Genomic DNA, 17,257 nt, shown 5'->3' on the forward strand with positions numbered 1-17,257 from the left:
GGCTACGCATTCCCTGTGAATGCGCCTTTATTTTTGAAGTCCCAGATTGCATAACTCCTATGCAGCATTTTAATTTCCCTTTAGTCCTTCCAAACAGCTTGGCAGGCTCCAAGAGAATGCAGATAAATGCAAAAGCAAATTAAGAATCTATCTGCAGCTCAGATTTTCTCTCAGTGTATTTGTTATATGAATATTAATGCATTTAATGTCATCCATTATTCCCACTAGAGTAATACAAGGTGGATTCACCCTCAAAAGATCTCCACAGGTAAGTTTTCATTAGAAAATAAAAATTGAATTTTCCCATCTTCTGTTACCAAAAGATGCATTTAGTAGGAGTATTTACAGAACCGTTTGCTTATTCTCATAAGCGTTTAAAATTCTCAAGGACTAAGGAAGACTTCACTGACTTACTTGTCTGTGGGCATCTCTGAGGTAAGTATCATAACCTGTACCCTCCACATGGTACGATGACTTAGCTTCATCAGGTACAAGACAGAGAAAACTAAAGAGAAAAAAAGTACATTAATGAATATCTATAATCCCCAGAGCACCAAATCAATACTTTCTCATCATCTGTAACAGTGTACACAATACTGAACTGTCTGGCTAATTAATCCACAGATTCCACCATAACTTTACGTGAAGAGCAGAGAATACAAAATCTGTTTAAGCACGTCTATTCTAACTACTGTTTGTAATAACAAGATACATACTTCAGAACTTTTGTACCTAGCACGAGAAGTAAAAACCTCAGTGCAAGCATCTTCTGAGAATTAGCAGACAGAATGGAAATGAAAGAGAATATTCATAACCAGGTCAAGTATTTGTTTAAAGATCAGACTCCATCTTACCAGACTTCACCTTACTTATGCTCTAGCATATGGAAAATTTACTGGGGAATAAATGAGCCAAAAGAGAAGGACAATTACAGTTAACATTCTTCTTAACCTACTGCATAGGCAGTTTTATTTACCATGGTTTGTTGTGATAAAAAAATGAACATCTAAGAACACACACGAATATTTGCATACAAATATCCCAGTTACAAGTATCATTGCCCTTGCCAGGTATGCAGTGCAAGTATGGTACGTCCTTATCACTTCACCAATATCTGACCTAAAAAGCATCAGGAAATTCTGAATCTTATTACCGAGGAACTGTCTTTAAAAAAATAAAAACAGAACCCTAAAATTTCTGGACAGCAAAATAAAACTCAGTCTTTGGATGCTGTTTCCAAATTTCAGCTTTCTCCACACCCCAAGAACTGCTGGAGGCTCCTATTATATATAGAAATATGTAGTAGCCAACTTCTCATACTGAGTTCATCTTATCTGAAAAAATACAAATTTGCAAAACACTGCAAATCCTGAAAACACTTCTATTCACTGATTGAGATTACATGGGGTGAATTTAGGAGAGTGCTCTTTGCATCTTTGCTCCAAACCAAAAACTGCCTCAGGCTGTTTGCTTCCTTTGGGTAACACCTTTGATTATTTCTGGATAAGTAGGTAGGTCAGCCCTGAAATACCAGTGCTGCTTTGCTACCATGTATTAACAGAGCAAACAGCATTTGTCCTAATATTAGTTGCTAAGAGAATTATCATCACTAAGTTGCTTAGAGCAGAGCCTGTCCTCTTTGTGATATCCAATTTGCAGTAGGTCTAACATGCACGAAGGTACGTTACAGGTGATAGAGACGCACCTTGATTTTCAGGGAACAGAAGGTTATCTCTAACATGGCAATTATTACTTTTATATATGTATTTAAGGAACTTAAGGAAATCTGAAGGGTTTTTTCCCCCTAAAAAATTTACGGCAAGACTCCCCAAACTTCTCCAGGAAGGTCAAGTCCTGTAGCAGCCATTTAAGTATAGAAAATATTTTTGAGAAAAGAAAGTTTTATACTCAATAAGGCTTTCATCATGAATTCTGAGTATTCAACTAGACTATTAGCTTTAAAGTTCTATTCTTCTCATTTATGTTGAATTATTTTTACTTATTATAAGCTCTAATCTTTCAGGAGTAGCTTTCTGATAAAATGCCACATAATTTCCTTCTGTGGAGTCATTTTACCAGCTGGCAGAGAATAACATCCATTACAGAGTACATTTGATTTGCACAGTATGTGCAGACACCCACACATTCAGAGATTTCTTTAAGTGTTTGTTTCAACTTACCTATTTACAATTTTATGAACTTCAGTCTTCCCATCATTTTTTGGATGTTCTGGACTGACAGGTGGCGAAGCACTGAGCCACTCTTGAGTTGACAATGTGTTATCTGGAGACAGATCAGTAAATAATGGATCTTCCTCTAGGTCTCTGTGAGATTATATTAGACAAAAACATAATAATTCACAGAATGTTATGGAAGGCAGGAAAATCTCTGGGTCAAAAGGCATGCTTTCTGTTTTCCTTCTCTGAAGAACTAGGATGTTTTCCAGATCACCATCATATGCACATCTTTTTACCAAATTAATATGCAGAAATACCAAACTTTACAAATATCCAACAAACTTGGTTTTGAAGAAAAATCATAACTTCTTCTTGATCTGAACAACAAAGTAGACCTTTTTAACTCATACAAAATCACTGCATTAAATCGCTTAAACTCTTTTGCCGCACTTTTTACTTGGGAGTGAGTTACACTTCAGGAAATCAGTAGATTACTTTAGATGACTCAGAAATACCTAAATTAAGATGCCTAAAGTAGTTGGTGTGACTAGTCCTTACCCCTCCATCAGTAAAAAAAAGGACTTACAAGAGTTACATAGGGTATTTAAAAGGATATTATGTAAAGTGTCCCAGAAAAGTTCTTCCATCAAAAAAACGATTCAAGAACATAAATGTAAGCAAGACACCTAAGTGACTGAATTCAAGAGTAATCTTACTGAAAACAATATAAATATGCATAGACTTACACTAGGTAGACGCATAAATAAACTGAGATACCTTTAAGTATATTGTTCCAGAAAGAGGCTTTTGATAATTTTAGCTTTTCTGTTACCGTTCTAAAAATTTCCCAAAGTTGCTGATATAATAATTTCTGCATCACTTTATGGATACGGATTAATACACAGAGCACTCAAAGTGTTATCTATGCTCGCTTACTGAAAAAAACCCCTGTTTTGTTCTAAAAATAAGGATCCAAGTTAGCTGTTGTGAAAACTTCCCTTAAAAAGAAACTTACACTGCTCCTGCAATCTGTCCATTCTCTACCACATCTTTATCTTCTTGACAGAGAGGCTTGTATTCCATATAGTTTCTTTCTTCTAAATTTCTCAGAACCAAATTATAAAGAATGTGCTCATTGGGCTTTTGCAAAAGGTGCTCAAACATCCGTAAAGTCATTATGCTGATCTACAACATAAAAAGTAAAAATTCAATAAACTGATGCACTTATGCTTTTTGCCGTAGATCTGGTTTGTACATCCTAGAACATTGCAATTATTTACATTATAGAAGGAAATAAAAATCCTAAGGAAAATTAGGAAATTGTTATCTTGAATGTGGTGTAAAAATGGATGAAGAGTTCACACACATTTGAAAACCAATACGTGGATGTATTTTTTTCCTGTAAAACAAAAATCATTCTAAAATCTGCCAAAACAACAACACAAAGAACAACCAGAGAACTTACAACTTAGCTTTCCATGTTACAATCAGGTCCACGCTGGAAGGTGGTTATCATTGGGCAAGCGAGACACAGAACAGGCCTTAAAGGCAGTAAAAAATACGCAGAACAAAGCAAAGTAATACTGTGATATTGTGACTAGAAGTATAGGCTAAGATTTTTACATGGAGATATTACGTAGTCTTTTAAAAGGAGATTGACTTTAAGTAACACAGAGACAGTTTTTAAAGACAGCTTTAGAGTGCTTAGTTTTGCAAAGATGAACTAATTTATACAGACAACTGATTTTGACAAGGTGAGCAGGTAAGCATACTGAAAAAAATGAACATGTGAAGGCAAAGATCTGCGTTTCAGGCAAGCTTGGTTTGTATTTGAAAAAGTAGAGGGTGGAGGTTGTTTCATGGAAAAAATGAAACAAGCAGCTCCTGAGGAGGGATTTTACTTAAAGTCAATTATTTTAACGTTTACTGTGTGTAAAGTGCTTAAAGTTATTATATCATCTTTTAATTGGCATTGTGCATTTTCTGACCACAGTTACTTTATATAAAAAATAATAAATTTTTTAACTATACCTTATGCGATAACATGACAGAATAGACACAACATGGAAAATAACAGTGATGCAACACATAACAAAGCATGAATTAAAATGCAATTATAGAAACTGATTTCACCCTATCTTACAGATGAGCAAGCCCAACTAGATATGCATGGGGGCAAGCAAATTTAGCAAAGAATCTTTATTAATGGGAACAATGTGCTAGCTGGACAAAACAGCTTGACTTTCATTTTCTAAAGGGAATTTGTAGGGCTGGCAGTCAGAAGTCTTTTCCTTGGCAAATGTTAGCTGACACAAATATGAAAAGACCTCACAATGGCATTTTTACAGACTCTACGTGAGACAGAACTGGCCAGCAGACATTATTGTATCATTACCACTTCTCACCTCGTCCGAAATATGATCACAGTGTTCAATTAACCTGTGTCGCAACGGATGTCTGTTGATGTCTGTCAAAGTTTCTGGCTCTCTGTGTTCTCCAAGTATAAAATAAACTATTTCCTGCAGCAGGGCATCTGAAGTCACTTGACGTACAATGCGATGCAACAGTGCAGTTGATGTGAGGATTCCAATCTCTGAACTGGACAAAAAAATTTCATGTCAGATATGTAGTGGTTTTCAGCTGAAAAAAAATCAGCTTGATTCAGATTCTGTTCTGCTGTGTCTTGTAAGATGCTACTCACGTTTGCATCAGCTGGGGTTCCATAACATCAATGAAAAATCGTTCCCGCACAGCTTTTGCCATAGCAACAGCAGCAGTCTGAAACAAAAGTACAAAATGGTACGTCTCAAACTCAAAAGCTAAGAAACAACCGGAACTACTTATTTGCTGAATATCTTTGCATCATCTGTAAACATTTCAAACCTTTTGTGCTTCTTTGATGAGTTGATCACAGTAGTCAAACCATGAAAGAAACGAAATCAATGCTCTTTTCCCAGGAAAAGCAGATGCATCTTCTTTGTGGCTATAGGAATCCAAACTAGAGAACACAGGGAAAAATACTTATTTAGTCTACAAGTAATTGAAGAATCTTGCACTTAATTCTTACTGAACTTAACAGAATAATTAATGATTGACTTGCAATAAAGTGAACAGTAAAATAGCTTTTCTGCCGGTCTCTACTAATCTGGCAGTGCTATTACACAGGTTTTCAGTGGCATGCTAAAGGATACAAAGTATGGACAACAGAACTCTGTTTGGTTAAGTATTTCTTGAGTCAGAAGGGAAAACTGATCACCTAGCCTGTTCTCCCAGGAAACACAGACCACAGAAACTGAATCAAAATCTCCTGTAGTCAAAGAACCATAAAATGGAGGCAATTGTTCTTGTCTACTCCGTAAGCGACCTCTATCAAGTCTACCAAAACCACAGTGTATACCTGAACTAGATTGTATCTTTCAGAAAAAAAAACATGTATCCCAATTTAAAGGCTCTACAGAATAACAAATTCACCATTTTCTTTGGTAAAGCAGTCCAATAATTATTTATCCCAAAATTGTGGGGTTTTCCCTTCTAACTTCAGACTCCAACTACCAGAAATTTTGGTAGCTATTTTGCATATGCCTACTTTTTGTCTCAGTACGAATAGATCACAAGCAATTCATAATAATGAAGGCAGAGTGGGGAAGAGAAATGTTTTGAGAATCTAACATGCAAGCGGTTAGAGTAACAGGCATGTATCTTTTGCTTCATGTTGATGAGTTGTGCAGTAATTCCTTCCTTCCTTCTTTTTTACTGCAAGAATTTTGCAACAACAGTCTGTTATTGAAGACACCCTTCCCAGCCCTACTGCAGCTTATAGTGTTCCCTGCGTACAGTGAAAAGTTTGTGTTTCCTAAATACCGAACATCTGAACAAGAAAACAATTTGTACCTGATACGGCAGCTACACGACTACAAATTGCTAATGTAATTCAGTGGAAAAACCTGCCCCCTGAGGAATCTCTGCAAGGGGCTGGCAGCCAAACCTGGCCCCATGTCAGAAATCACACGTACATTGGATGCCTGAAGTCGTACCACTATGCTGCAGCTGGGATCTCAGCTCTGCTCTTGAGACTTCAGCATGGGGATGTGAATATTTTATACATCTTATCTAACTACAGAAAATTAGTTTCAGGGAGGGGTGTAAAGTCACCTTGGGTATTAAATACAAAAATAAAATTCTTACCCCCAGTTAATTGCCTCCACTGTTTCAATGTCTAAGGGATCCAGTGACTGAGGCAGGGCTTTGTAGAGGGTGGCCAGCCTGTCTGTCAACAATTCACATAAACAAGTGCTTTGAGTCAGGCACTTGGCAGCTGCTGGTTCTGGCAAACTCACCAAAAGCATGAGGCCTTCACAGGCCTTCACTGCTATCCGGCCGTCCTGGCAGAAGGGCATGGAAGAATTAATCAGAGGGTGAATGAAGCTCACTTGAAATCAAGAAGCAGACATCTCCTAAATAAAACCTCTCCATTCCCCCACAGTGAGTGAATGCATTTATTTTTGTTGCCTTTCCAGTGATGATAATTAATTTCTACCGAATTTGGATAGTACAAAATAATCTCACCTGAATCCATGTCAAATACTAAGAATGCAACTGCAACCTTCAGGTTGACAGAACTAGTACTGTAGGTCAGCTTAAGACCAAGACATTAGACATATAAATTATCATGTAACAATAACAAGGTACATCGGTAGATTTGGTTTTCTGCTCTCAAAACTGCTAGCAATTACAGGCTTACCCAACCCTCCCCTAAGTTTTCTGAAAGAATACGAGTATGAATGTGAGGATGGAGCTGGATAAGACATACAGCAGTTGTTTTTAAAAGAAATCAAACCCCTAGAGATAGCCCAATGCCTTTAAAAAAAAAAAAAACAGTGGGTTTGGTTAAATCAGTAGTTTTTAAAATATTCTCTTGTGGTATATTTAACCTAACAATTATCCTATGCAGGTTTTCTGTGAAACATGCAGCATCCTATACAAATTGCTCAAACCCCACCTACATTACCATCAAAAACCTTAGTGTTAATTTTCTAAAATAATATTTTTACTTTAATTTGAATTGGCAAAGAACATTGACAATTTACAAAAACTGCCTGCAAAACAAACCTCGTTTTACTTTTTACAGTTAAAATAGAGTGTGTACATACATGTATATTCACTCCCTCTGCCCACTTCAAACAGCATCCAAACTATTTCATTTCATCACATTAAATAGAACAAACAAACCAACTCACAGGACTTTTAGTGAGGTTTAGTAGAGAATTCACTAAATTATAGTCTTGATTTGGAGACACAGTGGAGGACTCGGGTGATGATGTGACATTTAGTTCATCCAGACTGAAAGAGAGATCATCCGCCTGTTGCAGGAGGTCATCTTCCTTCTCCATTTGCTCCGCTCCAGCAGCACTAGGTATTTCTTCAGGCGGAACGGGCTGTCCCGTGTCTGTGGTCAATGAGTCTTGGCCTTTTAGCATGTCCTCTGTGATTACACTTGCTGATCCTTTGGAAGCCATTGCTTTTAACTTACTCTGCAAAGCATTTTGTTGGAATTAACACGGTTGAAATTACTGTTGACTCTGAAGCAGAAATTTACTAAAAGCAAATTTTGTACATCAGCATTTGAAGTAGTTCTCTACAAGGCTGGATACAGTAACCGTGTAGAATGTAATGTGTTGCGGGAGTGTGGGAGTTTTCAAACCTAGGACTTTTTTTCATCTGCTTAAATTTCTCTTAAGCCCTGTACCATTTTGCTTCAAGGCTGAATATGTCATTTACAAAGAGATGTCATCTTTTTCTCTCTACCACTGAAGGAACATATTTACTTGTTTTGTCCACTACTCGATAGAATTTTTTCATTTAACTTACGAGCAAGTGCACCTTTAGACCCTAGCACATACTATAAAGCATCCCTTTCTAGGGCAAGGCCTCAAATTCATCTGATATCTGAAACACTATTTCCAGTTGGAGTCAATGCAATTAAACTCATTCTAACTTCCTGGGATTTTATCTTCAACAGGGAAGAGAAAAAAAAGTCTTTTATGACAGCAGAGTACTCTCAAGTTGTGTTTCTCATGAAGAAAAAGTTGAATAGATTGAATGGACAGAAGATACTTAAGTTAGTATTGAGCACTGGATACTATAACAGATCACAGAGAACCTTCTCGGGAGCTACAAAGCATCTCTACTTAGCCTGAAAGCAAGCAACCCATCTGTCTTCCCATAAATCTGTCTCCAGCACATAAAGACATTTAAATTTGTCCTCTGTGATACCAAGAAGAAACTCACAGCAAGGCAAGAATTCAGTGTTCTTCTGGCATAAGCATGGGTGAATAATACTTTATTAGAACCATAAATTAGACTTCAGCACAAGACATTTTTTCAAGTGAGTACAGTAGTAAGATTATAAATCCAAATGGTTTCCCTCCTCTACGGTAACACCAAAATTATTACTAATATATCTCAAGCATTAATAATTTAAAACAGTAACCACCTGGGGTTAATGGTGTTTAGTACATACAAACCAGCAGGGACTAGCTACATGACAGTCTCAGGCAGCAAACTAGAGAACTGCTGTGAATGCTTGCTTGATTGATGTGAATTCTTTGTGGAGAATTTGTACTGAATATTGTGATACACTCATATAACCAGTTCCCTGGAGAGGCAACCCAGTGGTAAAAGCAGCATACTGCATGCTATAAAATAAGAACGATTTTTGACTACAGTAGAAAAATTACTTATTTAACATATGGGGTTTTTTTTACAGTGTGAAATGCATAAGGCTGCAAAGCAACCCAAATGTGTCTGTCTGAACCATATCTGTCTATCCCTAAGTCTTCTAAAATCCTCCAGTATCCTCCCATATATTTTATCAATACATGGGAATATCTGAATCACAACGATGAGCCTGGCACATAAAGCAGAACTAAAGGCTGGAACTGCATTTCAGTCCTGGATTATACACTGTTGCTGGCACTACTCAAGTAGCAGGCAGGGTTGCCAAAGAGAAAAGCAACTTTTTTCAAAAATTAGATAATATTTTGTAAAATACTTATTTTATTTTACACCGGCCTATTACCTCATGTCTGGATTCTTCTGTCATTTGAAAGGCCATAGTTTGTTTAGCTAAGGCATTGATGAGAAGACCTAACATCCATAAATGTCCCTAGAAACTTGTCCATAGCTCATTACTCTTATGTTGGCAGGTGACACAAAGCAGTCTGTACACTGAACAACACACAGGCAGAGTTCTTGCGTGTATTTAAGCTTCTTATTGTCTAATCATGCAATCCTGCAGCTTAGCTGCTCACCTGCCTCCTGTAAAGGTGCGAAACAGGATCCTGAATGACCAAATAGAAAAGTTTATTTAAAACAAACATTCAATGCTTTCTAGACAAAGTACTTTTCTAAGTTAATTCAGCATCATCAGAGCGCAGAAAATATAAAAATACTTTTCTATATTTTCGTGATATGTAACTATTGGAGTTTCAAAATCTGTGGTGGATGATGCCATGCCTAAGTTCAGACATTTATAAAGAATTCTGTGATAAAAACCAAGTGATATCACAGCTAATGAGAATCTCTGCTTAAGTCATGGTAAGGAATATAAAGCTGGTAATTTGTAGTAATGAAAGTAGAAGTGAATAGTGAAACTATTGCTCATTTTATAAAATGAACATACAACTTTTTAATAGACACTATATTAGAACTTGTTTAAGGTCTCAAAAGCAGAAATTGAGACACAGGGAATCAACGGCCCTTTGCATGGAACGATCAGTTACAAGGAGTATCTTGCATAAGACGGGACAAGATGAGATGGGGCAACTAAGGAATAAACGAATAAGGAAAAACATGAGGTAACAAGTTTAGCAGAAAATAATGACTGAGATAGAGGTGGTAAGGCAAACATTCCTATGTATGTTCTTTCTCTCTACAGAAAAAACAGGAAAATTCAATTTAGAGAATAAATTAAAGCCAAAATAAAATTTGTACATGGATTTTAAAGGTTTAAAAAAGTCAAATGCAGTCCTTCTAGTTCTTATTTCCACAACAAAAGTAACTTGCCCATGAGATACAGTTATATGGCATATAGCCTTATTGGTTAAGCAGTATAGGTGAAAGATTTTACTCAAATATAAACAGCGTTCTATCAACAAACTATTTAATATGCAGTCATACAAAGGAAATCCTGGGTTTTTACATACTCATTTTTTTACGTTCCTAAAATACTGTAGAAACTGATCAGGAAAAGTCAAAGAAGGAAGCGAAACTAACAGATACAGACTGCTTTGGAGAGATTATCTGCATTTCAGTTTATATGTGTTGGAAATTTGAGAGATAAATGCCACACAGAATTCTGTAGATTTACCCTTTCATGCATCTGAAGGTCAGAAACAGCTATCAAGTCACAACAATAGCACCTCTAAGAGGCACAGATGTGAACAACCAGAATATTCTGTTCTAATAAAGGACAGTTCTGCACCCAAACACCTTATCTGGAAACAACTATCCGAGGTGGTAAAGACATATGCCTTAGGCTATGACATTTAGAATAATCTTGTGAAGAAAACAGGAGCTACAAGAAATGTTCTTCAGCTTGCCTGAACTCCGTAGCCAGCATTTTGTGAAAACAGAGATCTCTCTGAAGTTTGGAATCCTCTGTTTTCCCATGTCTGATTTTTAATATTGTAATCTTGCTGTTTTGGGGAAGAACACTAATGTCTGACAAAACATTCATGGTTCTTATGATTTGGTTTGTCAGGTTTGATTTCAAGGGCATTATTTGAGTACAGGAGTCATTCAGAGGGTTTTTTTCAAACCATACAACTTACATAAATGACATTAAAAGTACTCCTGGTTTGGACTTCTACCATATTCTGCATGTAATATATCCAGTAGTTTGCTTCTGTGTGCTTCTGATGTTTAAACACTAACTTTTCAATCCCTACACCATTTCTGCTGCTTGTACGACTACAGTGGATACAATGATAATCAGGCTGGTATTTAGTTAAGGTAAAAATAAACTCAAGATGGCTTCTTTACTACTGACTTCTAAGAGATATGCATATACTCAATGGAAAATAATGTATCTTTGCAGTTTAACAGCCTCTGCTGTTATAGATCTTGTTTGTGGAAAGCTTGTAAAATATTCCTGGAGGACACTGTATCTATATCTGCACCTATGTATCACATGCTTAATAGATACCGTGTCACCATAGGAAACATCAAAGAGGGAGCAGGACGCATTTCTAAACAGACTTTTAGACATTAAACTTTTATATGCTCTTAAATGGGAACAGAAAGTCAGTCTAGAAATTCTTTCTCCTCCCACTCTGATTTCATCAATGCCACATGTTAAGTTCGAAGAGGGAGTAAAGATATCTGGCTTTCTTACAGATAGAAAATAATGTCATATTGTAGATTGTGAGCTGGCACTGCAGCTAGGCCATATGTGCCACTAGCAAATAAGGGCCCAATCCTGCAGAACACTTAGCAACTTGCAAGTTTTCAATGCCCCGTGCAATCTGTCCCTTAGTCTTTACTGGGCTGAAGACAAAACAACATAAGAAATCCAAGGGCTTCCTCACAGTGTTGTATGTTACAATTCATACCCCTGCTCTACAGGCACTTTTGCTACAAAGGGTAAGGACCTCAGGAAGGTACATTTGTGATCCCCAAATGAAACTGTAGTAAAAATAATCAGATGTATCAAGTCTCTGGAAGCAAAAAAAAAACCCAAACAACCCACAAACTTCTCATATCACAGGAAAAAAAATCACAGAGCGAATGGAAACTCAGCTATGAAGCACAATGTGATACCTCCAGTTCTCTGTTAGATTTTGTCAGTGACACAGTAAATAATAGACCTGGAAAATTTTGATTTTATTTACTCACCTCAAGGAAAAAGTTGACCAAGTATGGATCCTGTTTCAGCTTTGCACATACTATACAGAGAAACTGAATTTCTTCATTTTCTGTTGGTGTTGCCAGAACTTCACCACACAGCCTGATTAATTTCTGTCACATAAAGAAAAGTGAAGAGTTAAGACAGGGAGTAAGTTAGATATTTTTCTAGGAATGATGGACTGAATTATTTTTCTGTATACATACTACAATGATGTATGATTATTGACTTGAACATTTGCTCTAGATTTAGATTGCTGTGAACAAGATTTCTTTATTATGACTTGCATTGCAGTGGCAGTTCAGGCTCTAATCATCAATACATTAAAACTGATATTGCACTCGAGCAGTTTCTTTAACTCACTTGACAATGGGAAAATTAAAGATACCATTAGCTACAGCAAAATAAGAGAAACTCATCATATACAAATATAGTTTACTTAAAATTTGAACAGTACCTGCACGGGCCTATGCACATTTATGTGGGGAAGAAGAGGCTGCCGTATTCTTCCAAGAAGTTTTGTGTAAAAAGCCAAAACTTGCTGTTTCATTCCTGGAGGACACTGAAACAAAAACAGATGAACAATGACAAAAATACAACAAATGCAGAGAGAAACAGAGATGCAAATTTGTCACTCAAAATGACTAATTAAACAGCAATAATTTATCCAAAAGTATTTTTTTTTAAAAAAATTATCATCTGTTAACACATTACTTTTATCGATATTAACAGAGATCAACAAAAAATGTTGCATCTCATTACTGTTTTCTTTTTTAAATTACTCATACTTTCAGTTAATTGGTCTAGTGAAGACTTCTACCAATCTTACCAGGAAATATTCCCTATCAATAAGGGGAAATTAACTCTGAATTGATTGGCTACAGGTCCGCTGTCTTTTACGGTACTGTGCCACAAAATCCAGCAATTTAGTGAGTCAGTGCATACAAATGTATGATGATAAACTATAAACATCTTAATGTCTACAAAAGGGTTTTTAAATTCATGAGCAATTAACCTTAGACAGATAAAAGTGTTTATAAATGCACAGACGTTCCATGACAACAGAAGGCTGTTGCTTTCCCTGAGATTCAGCAGAACATAAATCACAAATATCTGTGGAACATCCAGACGCATGTTCTGCTGTCCCCTAAATGAAAGTACTTTCCTGTCTCCATGAGATTTGATGGCTTGCGGTCCTTTATGTACCTTTGTTTCTAGCTAAAACCCCCCTAATGTGTTCTACCATGTTAATAAATGCTGTTATTCCATAGGTTAATTTTAACCCACACCATTTCCCTCATCTGGTTCACTGCACAGGTGAACGCAGCATGGTTGGCCACAGCCAGGAATGACAACTGCCTAACCTGGTTCTCCTTCCAAGGTAATTATCCCTAGATTATTAATCCCTAATTATCACTGAGTTGTCAGGCAATCCATTGAAAAGAATGGCAAAATGTATACCATCAGGGTGCATCTACAATAACGTAGTAAGTCTAAGTGATTGCTGTGAAGGGGTACTATTCGTTTTGCAACAGATCTTTGCAACATCTTGCAAGCACTGGACTGCGTGTTTACTTCAGATGTATCAACTCACAAGTGGCGAAGTATAAAGACAGGCTGTACAAGAATTGCTTGTACAGCCATATTTGCATGAGTGCAAAATGACTTCTCTCAACTCTTAGAAACATATTACTAATTACCCGCTTCACATATGTCTCTGTTTCATCTTGGTTTCTTGACAAAGTTTATAGATTACTGAACGAGCTGTATTTCTGAGCAAGTATTTTCAATAAATCAGGTATCGTAGCCTGATGACAGGACAGCTGGTGTAGTAACAGGAATTGTAGAGCTCTGGTCCTTCCCGAGCAAGGAACATCCCAGTCTCTGACAGCTAGTACCCTACATTGTCTATGTATGTAAAACTGAGCAGCTTAAAAACTCACAACATGTAAAAGGATGACTGAGAATGAATCCATGGAGAGCTCCATTTATCCTTGGAACAGTACACACCATGCTTTCCTAACTGCATCTGTACCACGATACAAAAAGTTCTAGCACAAGGGCTACCAAGTTAATTGCCCCCATGATTGATCCAACCCCATACATTTCAGCTCATAAATCTGCCAAGAAAGATATCAACAAGAATGCACCAAGACCATGAAGCTAACTTCGCTTGTGCCACAAACCAGACATGAGAAGAATCAGACAACATTGCCAAGGGCTGCATTCATACCAAAGACTTGGATGGGAAAGTTGTCTGGAGATCAGCTTAAATTAACGCTTTCTGACATGGAAGCCTTTCTGAGCATAACTCATAACATTCAGAAAAAATAAACAAAATTTGTGTTTAATACTTTTCACCCAAGAATCTCCCAACACTTAACAAAGTAGAGAGAGGGATAACACTGTCTTGTAGAAGCCAGAAAAATTCTAGACTGAACAAAAATGTTACTCCTACTTCTAGCTTCACAGTCAATATTATCAGAGCGCTAAGTAACGAATCTCAGGGTTCTGGCTAGTCAGCATCTCACAGGCTGTCTCACTTTGATCATTCATGTAAAAGACTGTTATTTGTAACATAAGCTAACAGCTATTTGCTGGAGTTCAGTGTCCCACACTACCATCTACTGTAGAACTTCAGTCCCTATTACAATTAGGAGCTCACACAAAAGATAATCTTCTCTGATAAGAAGTACATACATCAGCTTTTCCTAGTGTGTAGTGTGTCTCCAAAATCTTGTGATGTAGCAAATATTCCATACATGGTCCTGTTTCACCTGATTCCCTCTCATTTTCTTCTTGAACTAGAATATCCAACATCTGTTCCAGGTGAGAAGGAATGTTGGTATCAGTCACAGGAGCTTTGTCATCTAAATAGAAGAGGTGTGCAATTAAGAATGATTAAAATATTGTCCTCACTTTTCTTAAGTTCAGTTCCAATTTTAAAGCTTTAAAACCACGACCACTCATTTAAAGAATTTTATATATAGTATATGAGTTTTTAAACATGTCTTAAATCAAATTTTCAGAACCAGATCTGGAAATGTAAACTAGAATATGCATTAGGCAGATACCTAATCTCGCAATGGGGAAAAAGCAAAATGCCATATTTCAAAACATGCATTAATTACACAGTTAAAAAGGAAAATTTTTACAGCCAGAAACCAAGCTTAGGGAGAGAACGGTTCAACTCTCAATCTTCCAGTTAGTATCCACCCTGTTTTGGTAACTTCCTCTTTGACACTTCACATAGTATTCTGAACTCTATAATCAGCCCTGGATCAGCTTAATTTGCAGCTGATCACTTCCTTTACAAACTAGATAACTAAATAAATGTTATTTCTAATGATAACAACAAAGAAAACCCAAATGCTGTTTATGCTGTCTATTCTTCAAAAGTTTTTAGATTTGTCTTTTATACTTTCTGCATTAGTATAGCATTCTGTCAAACGTTATGATGGAAAGCGTAAGACTCTGATTTCATTATACTAAAGTCATGAACTGTTGTGGATTTATGCTACTGGCAGCACAAGCTGGCATTAACATGCTGCAGAGCATGTCCACAAGTGGAGATTTTCCTTTTTATTCTTTTTAGCTAAATTCTACTTGAACAAATATCCCGCTAGGGAAATGGTTACTACTTCTTACGCAATAATTTAAAAATAACTGTCACTTGCATGCAAATGGCAAGGAGATCACAAAGGAAAACTGCCTTATCAGAATGTTTTGGTCTCTACCACAACCTCCAGTCAGCCTAGTATTTTTCTTGAGCTTCCTAGGCACAATTCTGCTCCCACTGTAGAGGACAGAAATATATCCACTGAGTGGAAACTTTTTTTTTCACAAGACTTTTGAAAGTCTGGGAGAGAGGTCAGCTTTTATTCTGCACCACATAATCGCAGGTATCAGTTTTCCCCTACCACCCTGTCATTTCCACCTTAGGAAACATCACATAGCGTTCCAAAAGACGGGTATTTAGAACCAAGGGTCAAGTTTCAGCTTGCAAGAGTAAATATTGATATAAACAAGATCACCAGTCCCAGACACAAACACAGATTCAGTAGCAGAAATGCAGAACTAGTAAGCTTGAGGAAAGCATGGTAACTTTCACTTTTAAAACTTAATAGTTTAATAACTATGACCAAACATTAAAAATTTAAATGTTGCATAGCTGTTGAAGGAAACCTTGGAAAAGTTTAAGAAAAAGCGACTACAGCCGTATTTCATCAGATACCTATTTTTTACAAGAGCAGAGTAAGGACCAGATAATTTCTAACAGATTGTGTTCTAAATCTGCTCACAAATTCACTTTTCAGGGCTATGTTATCAAAATACCTTTCACGAAGACAAGACACTAAAGAAACAATACCTAATAGTGAGCACACAGAATTCAGATATGTCTGGTAAAGTCTATAACCACAAAATTACTTTTGTTAAAATCTTGGAAAGAAAAATAAAATCACTGATGCAAAACAATAAAAAGGTTAACAGCGGGGACTACATTTCTGTAGTTGTCTGTTTAGATTAAACAGAATATGTGAAGACAGAAACTGGGTCAGATGTGAAAAGGTACCATTCTCTACATGTTACTCAGGATGGCATGAATGGAGGTACACAGCATTTTTAATTACTAATTGTTATTGTTAGTACTGTGATAAAAGACATGATTTATTTTACTATTTCTTAACCTTTATTTTTTAACAACACTGAAATTGTGAATTTTAGTTTTCACAATAAAGAGACAAAACCAGAATGTTTTCTTCCTTTACCTGACGTCTCTATGTAGTAATGGGTGATTGCTTTCCAGTGGTAAACGAAATCTTCTTGTAATGGAAGGGAAGGTGCGAGCTATGGGGAAAAAAAACAAACAAAAATGAGTTAGGAATGAAATAAACATATTTCCTCAGAGATTAAATTGAATTTTATCTTATATTGGAAGTAAACTGCTGCAAACTAGCACTACAATTCTTATTCTGTGCTGTTCTACCTTTAACAAGGATTACATACATTATTCATGCCATGAGCCCCATGTCATCCTGCCTGGCTTGTGAACATCAGTAATAATCTCTGTGATGTCTCTATGACCAATCTATTTGAAGCAACAAAAGCAATTGCTCATACAGCAAAGCAACATTAGAAATGTAGGTTTGAATTGTTTAGATCTTAGAGTTTTGTC

General features: G+C 36.5%; 1 protein-coding gene across 2 annotated transcripts in view; it reads right to left on the reverse strand.

Annotated features, from left to right (window-relative positions):
- Nucleotides 1–16,929, reverse strand: part of FAM160B1 (family with sequence similarity 160 member B1) — a 28,273-nt gene extending 11,344 nt beyond the window's left edge. For both annotated transcript variants that reach the window (XM_035891486.1, XM_035891485.1), the window contains exons 1-12: nt 16,851–16,929; nt 14,782–14,951; nt 12,539–12,643; nt 12,072–12,194; nt 7,415–7,708; nt 6,363–6,559; nt 5,061–5,175; nt 4,879–4,955; nt 4,583–4,775; nt 3,193–3,362; nt 2,181–2,324; nt 415–505 (exon numbers count right to left, since the gene is read on the reverse strand). In XM_035891486.1, coding sequence (XP_035747379.1) covers nt 415–505; nt 2,181–2,324; nt 3,193–3,362; nt 4,583–4,775; nt 4,879–4,955; nt 5,061–5,175; nt 6,363–6,559; nt 7,415–7,708; nt 12,072–12,194; nt 12,539–12,643; nt 14,782–14,901 — 1,629 coding nt within the window. In that variant the 5' untranslated portion in view covers nt 14,902–14,951; nt 16,851–16,929. The remainder of the gene's footprint in view (nt 1–414; nt 506–2,180; nt 2,325–3,192; nt 3,363–4,582; nt 4,776–4,878; nt 4,956–5,060; nt 5,176–6,362; nt 6,560–7,414; nt 7,709–12,071; nt 12,195–12,538; nt 12,644–14,781; nt 14,952–16,850) is intronic.
- Between the last annotated feature and the right edge of the window lie 328 nt (nt 16,930–17,257).

The sequence above is a fragment of the Egretta garzetta genome, unplaced genomic scaffold (genome assembly GCF_000687185.1).
Source record: "Egretta garzetta isolate BGI_Z169 unplaced genomic scaffold, ASM68718v1 scaffold273, whole genome shotgun sequence".
NCBI classification, from domain to species: domain Eukaryota; kingdom Metazoa; phylum Chordata; class Aves; order Pelecaniformes; family Ardeidae; genus Egretta; species Egretta garzetta.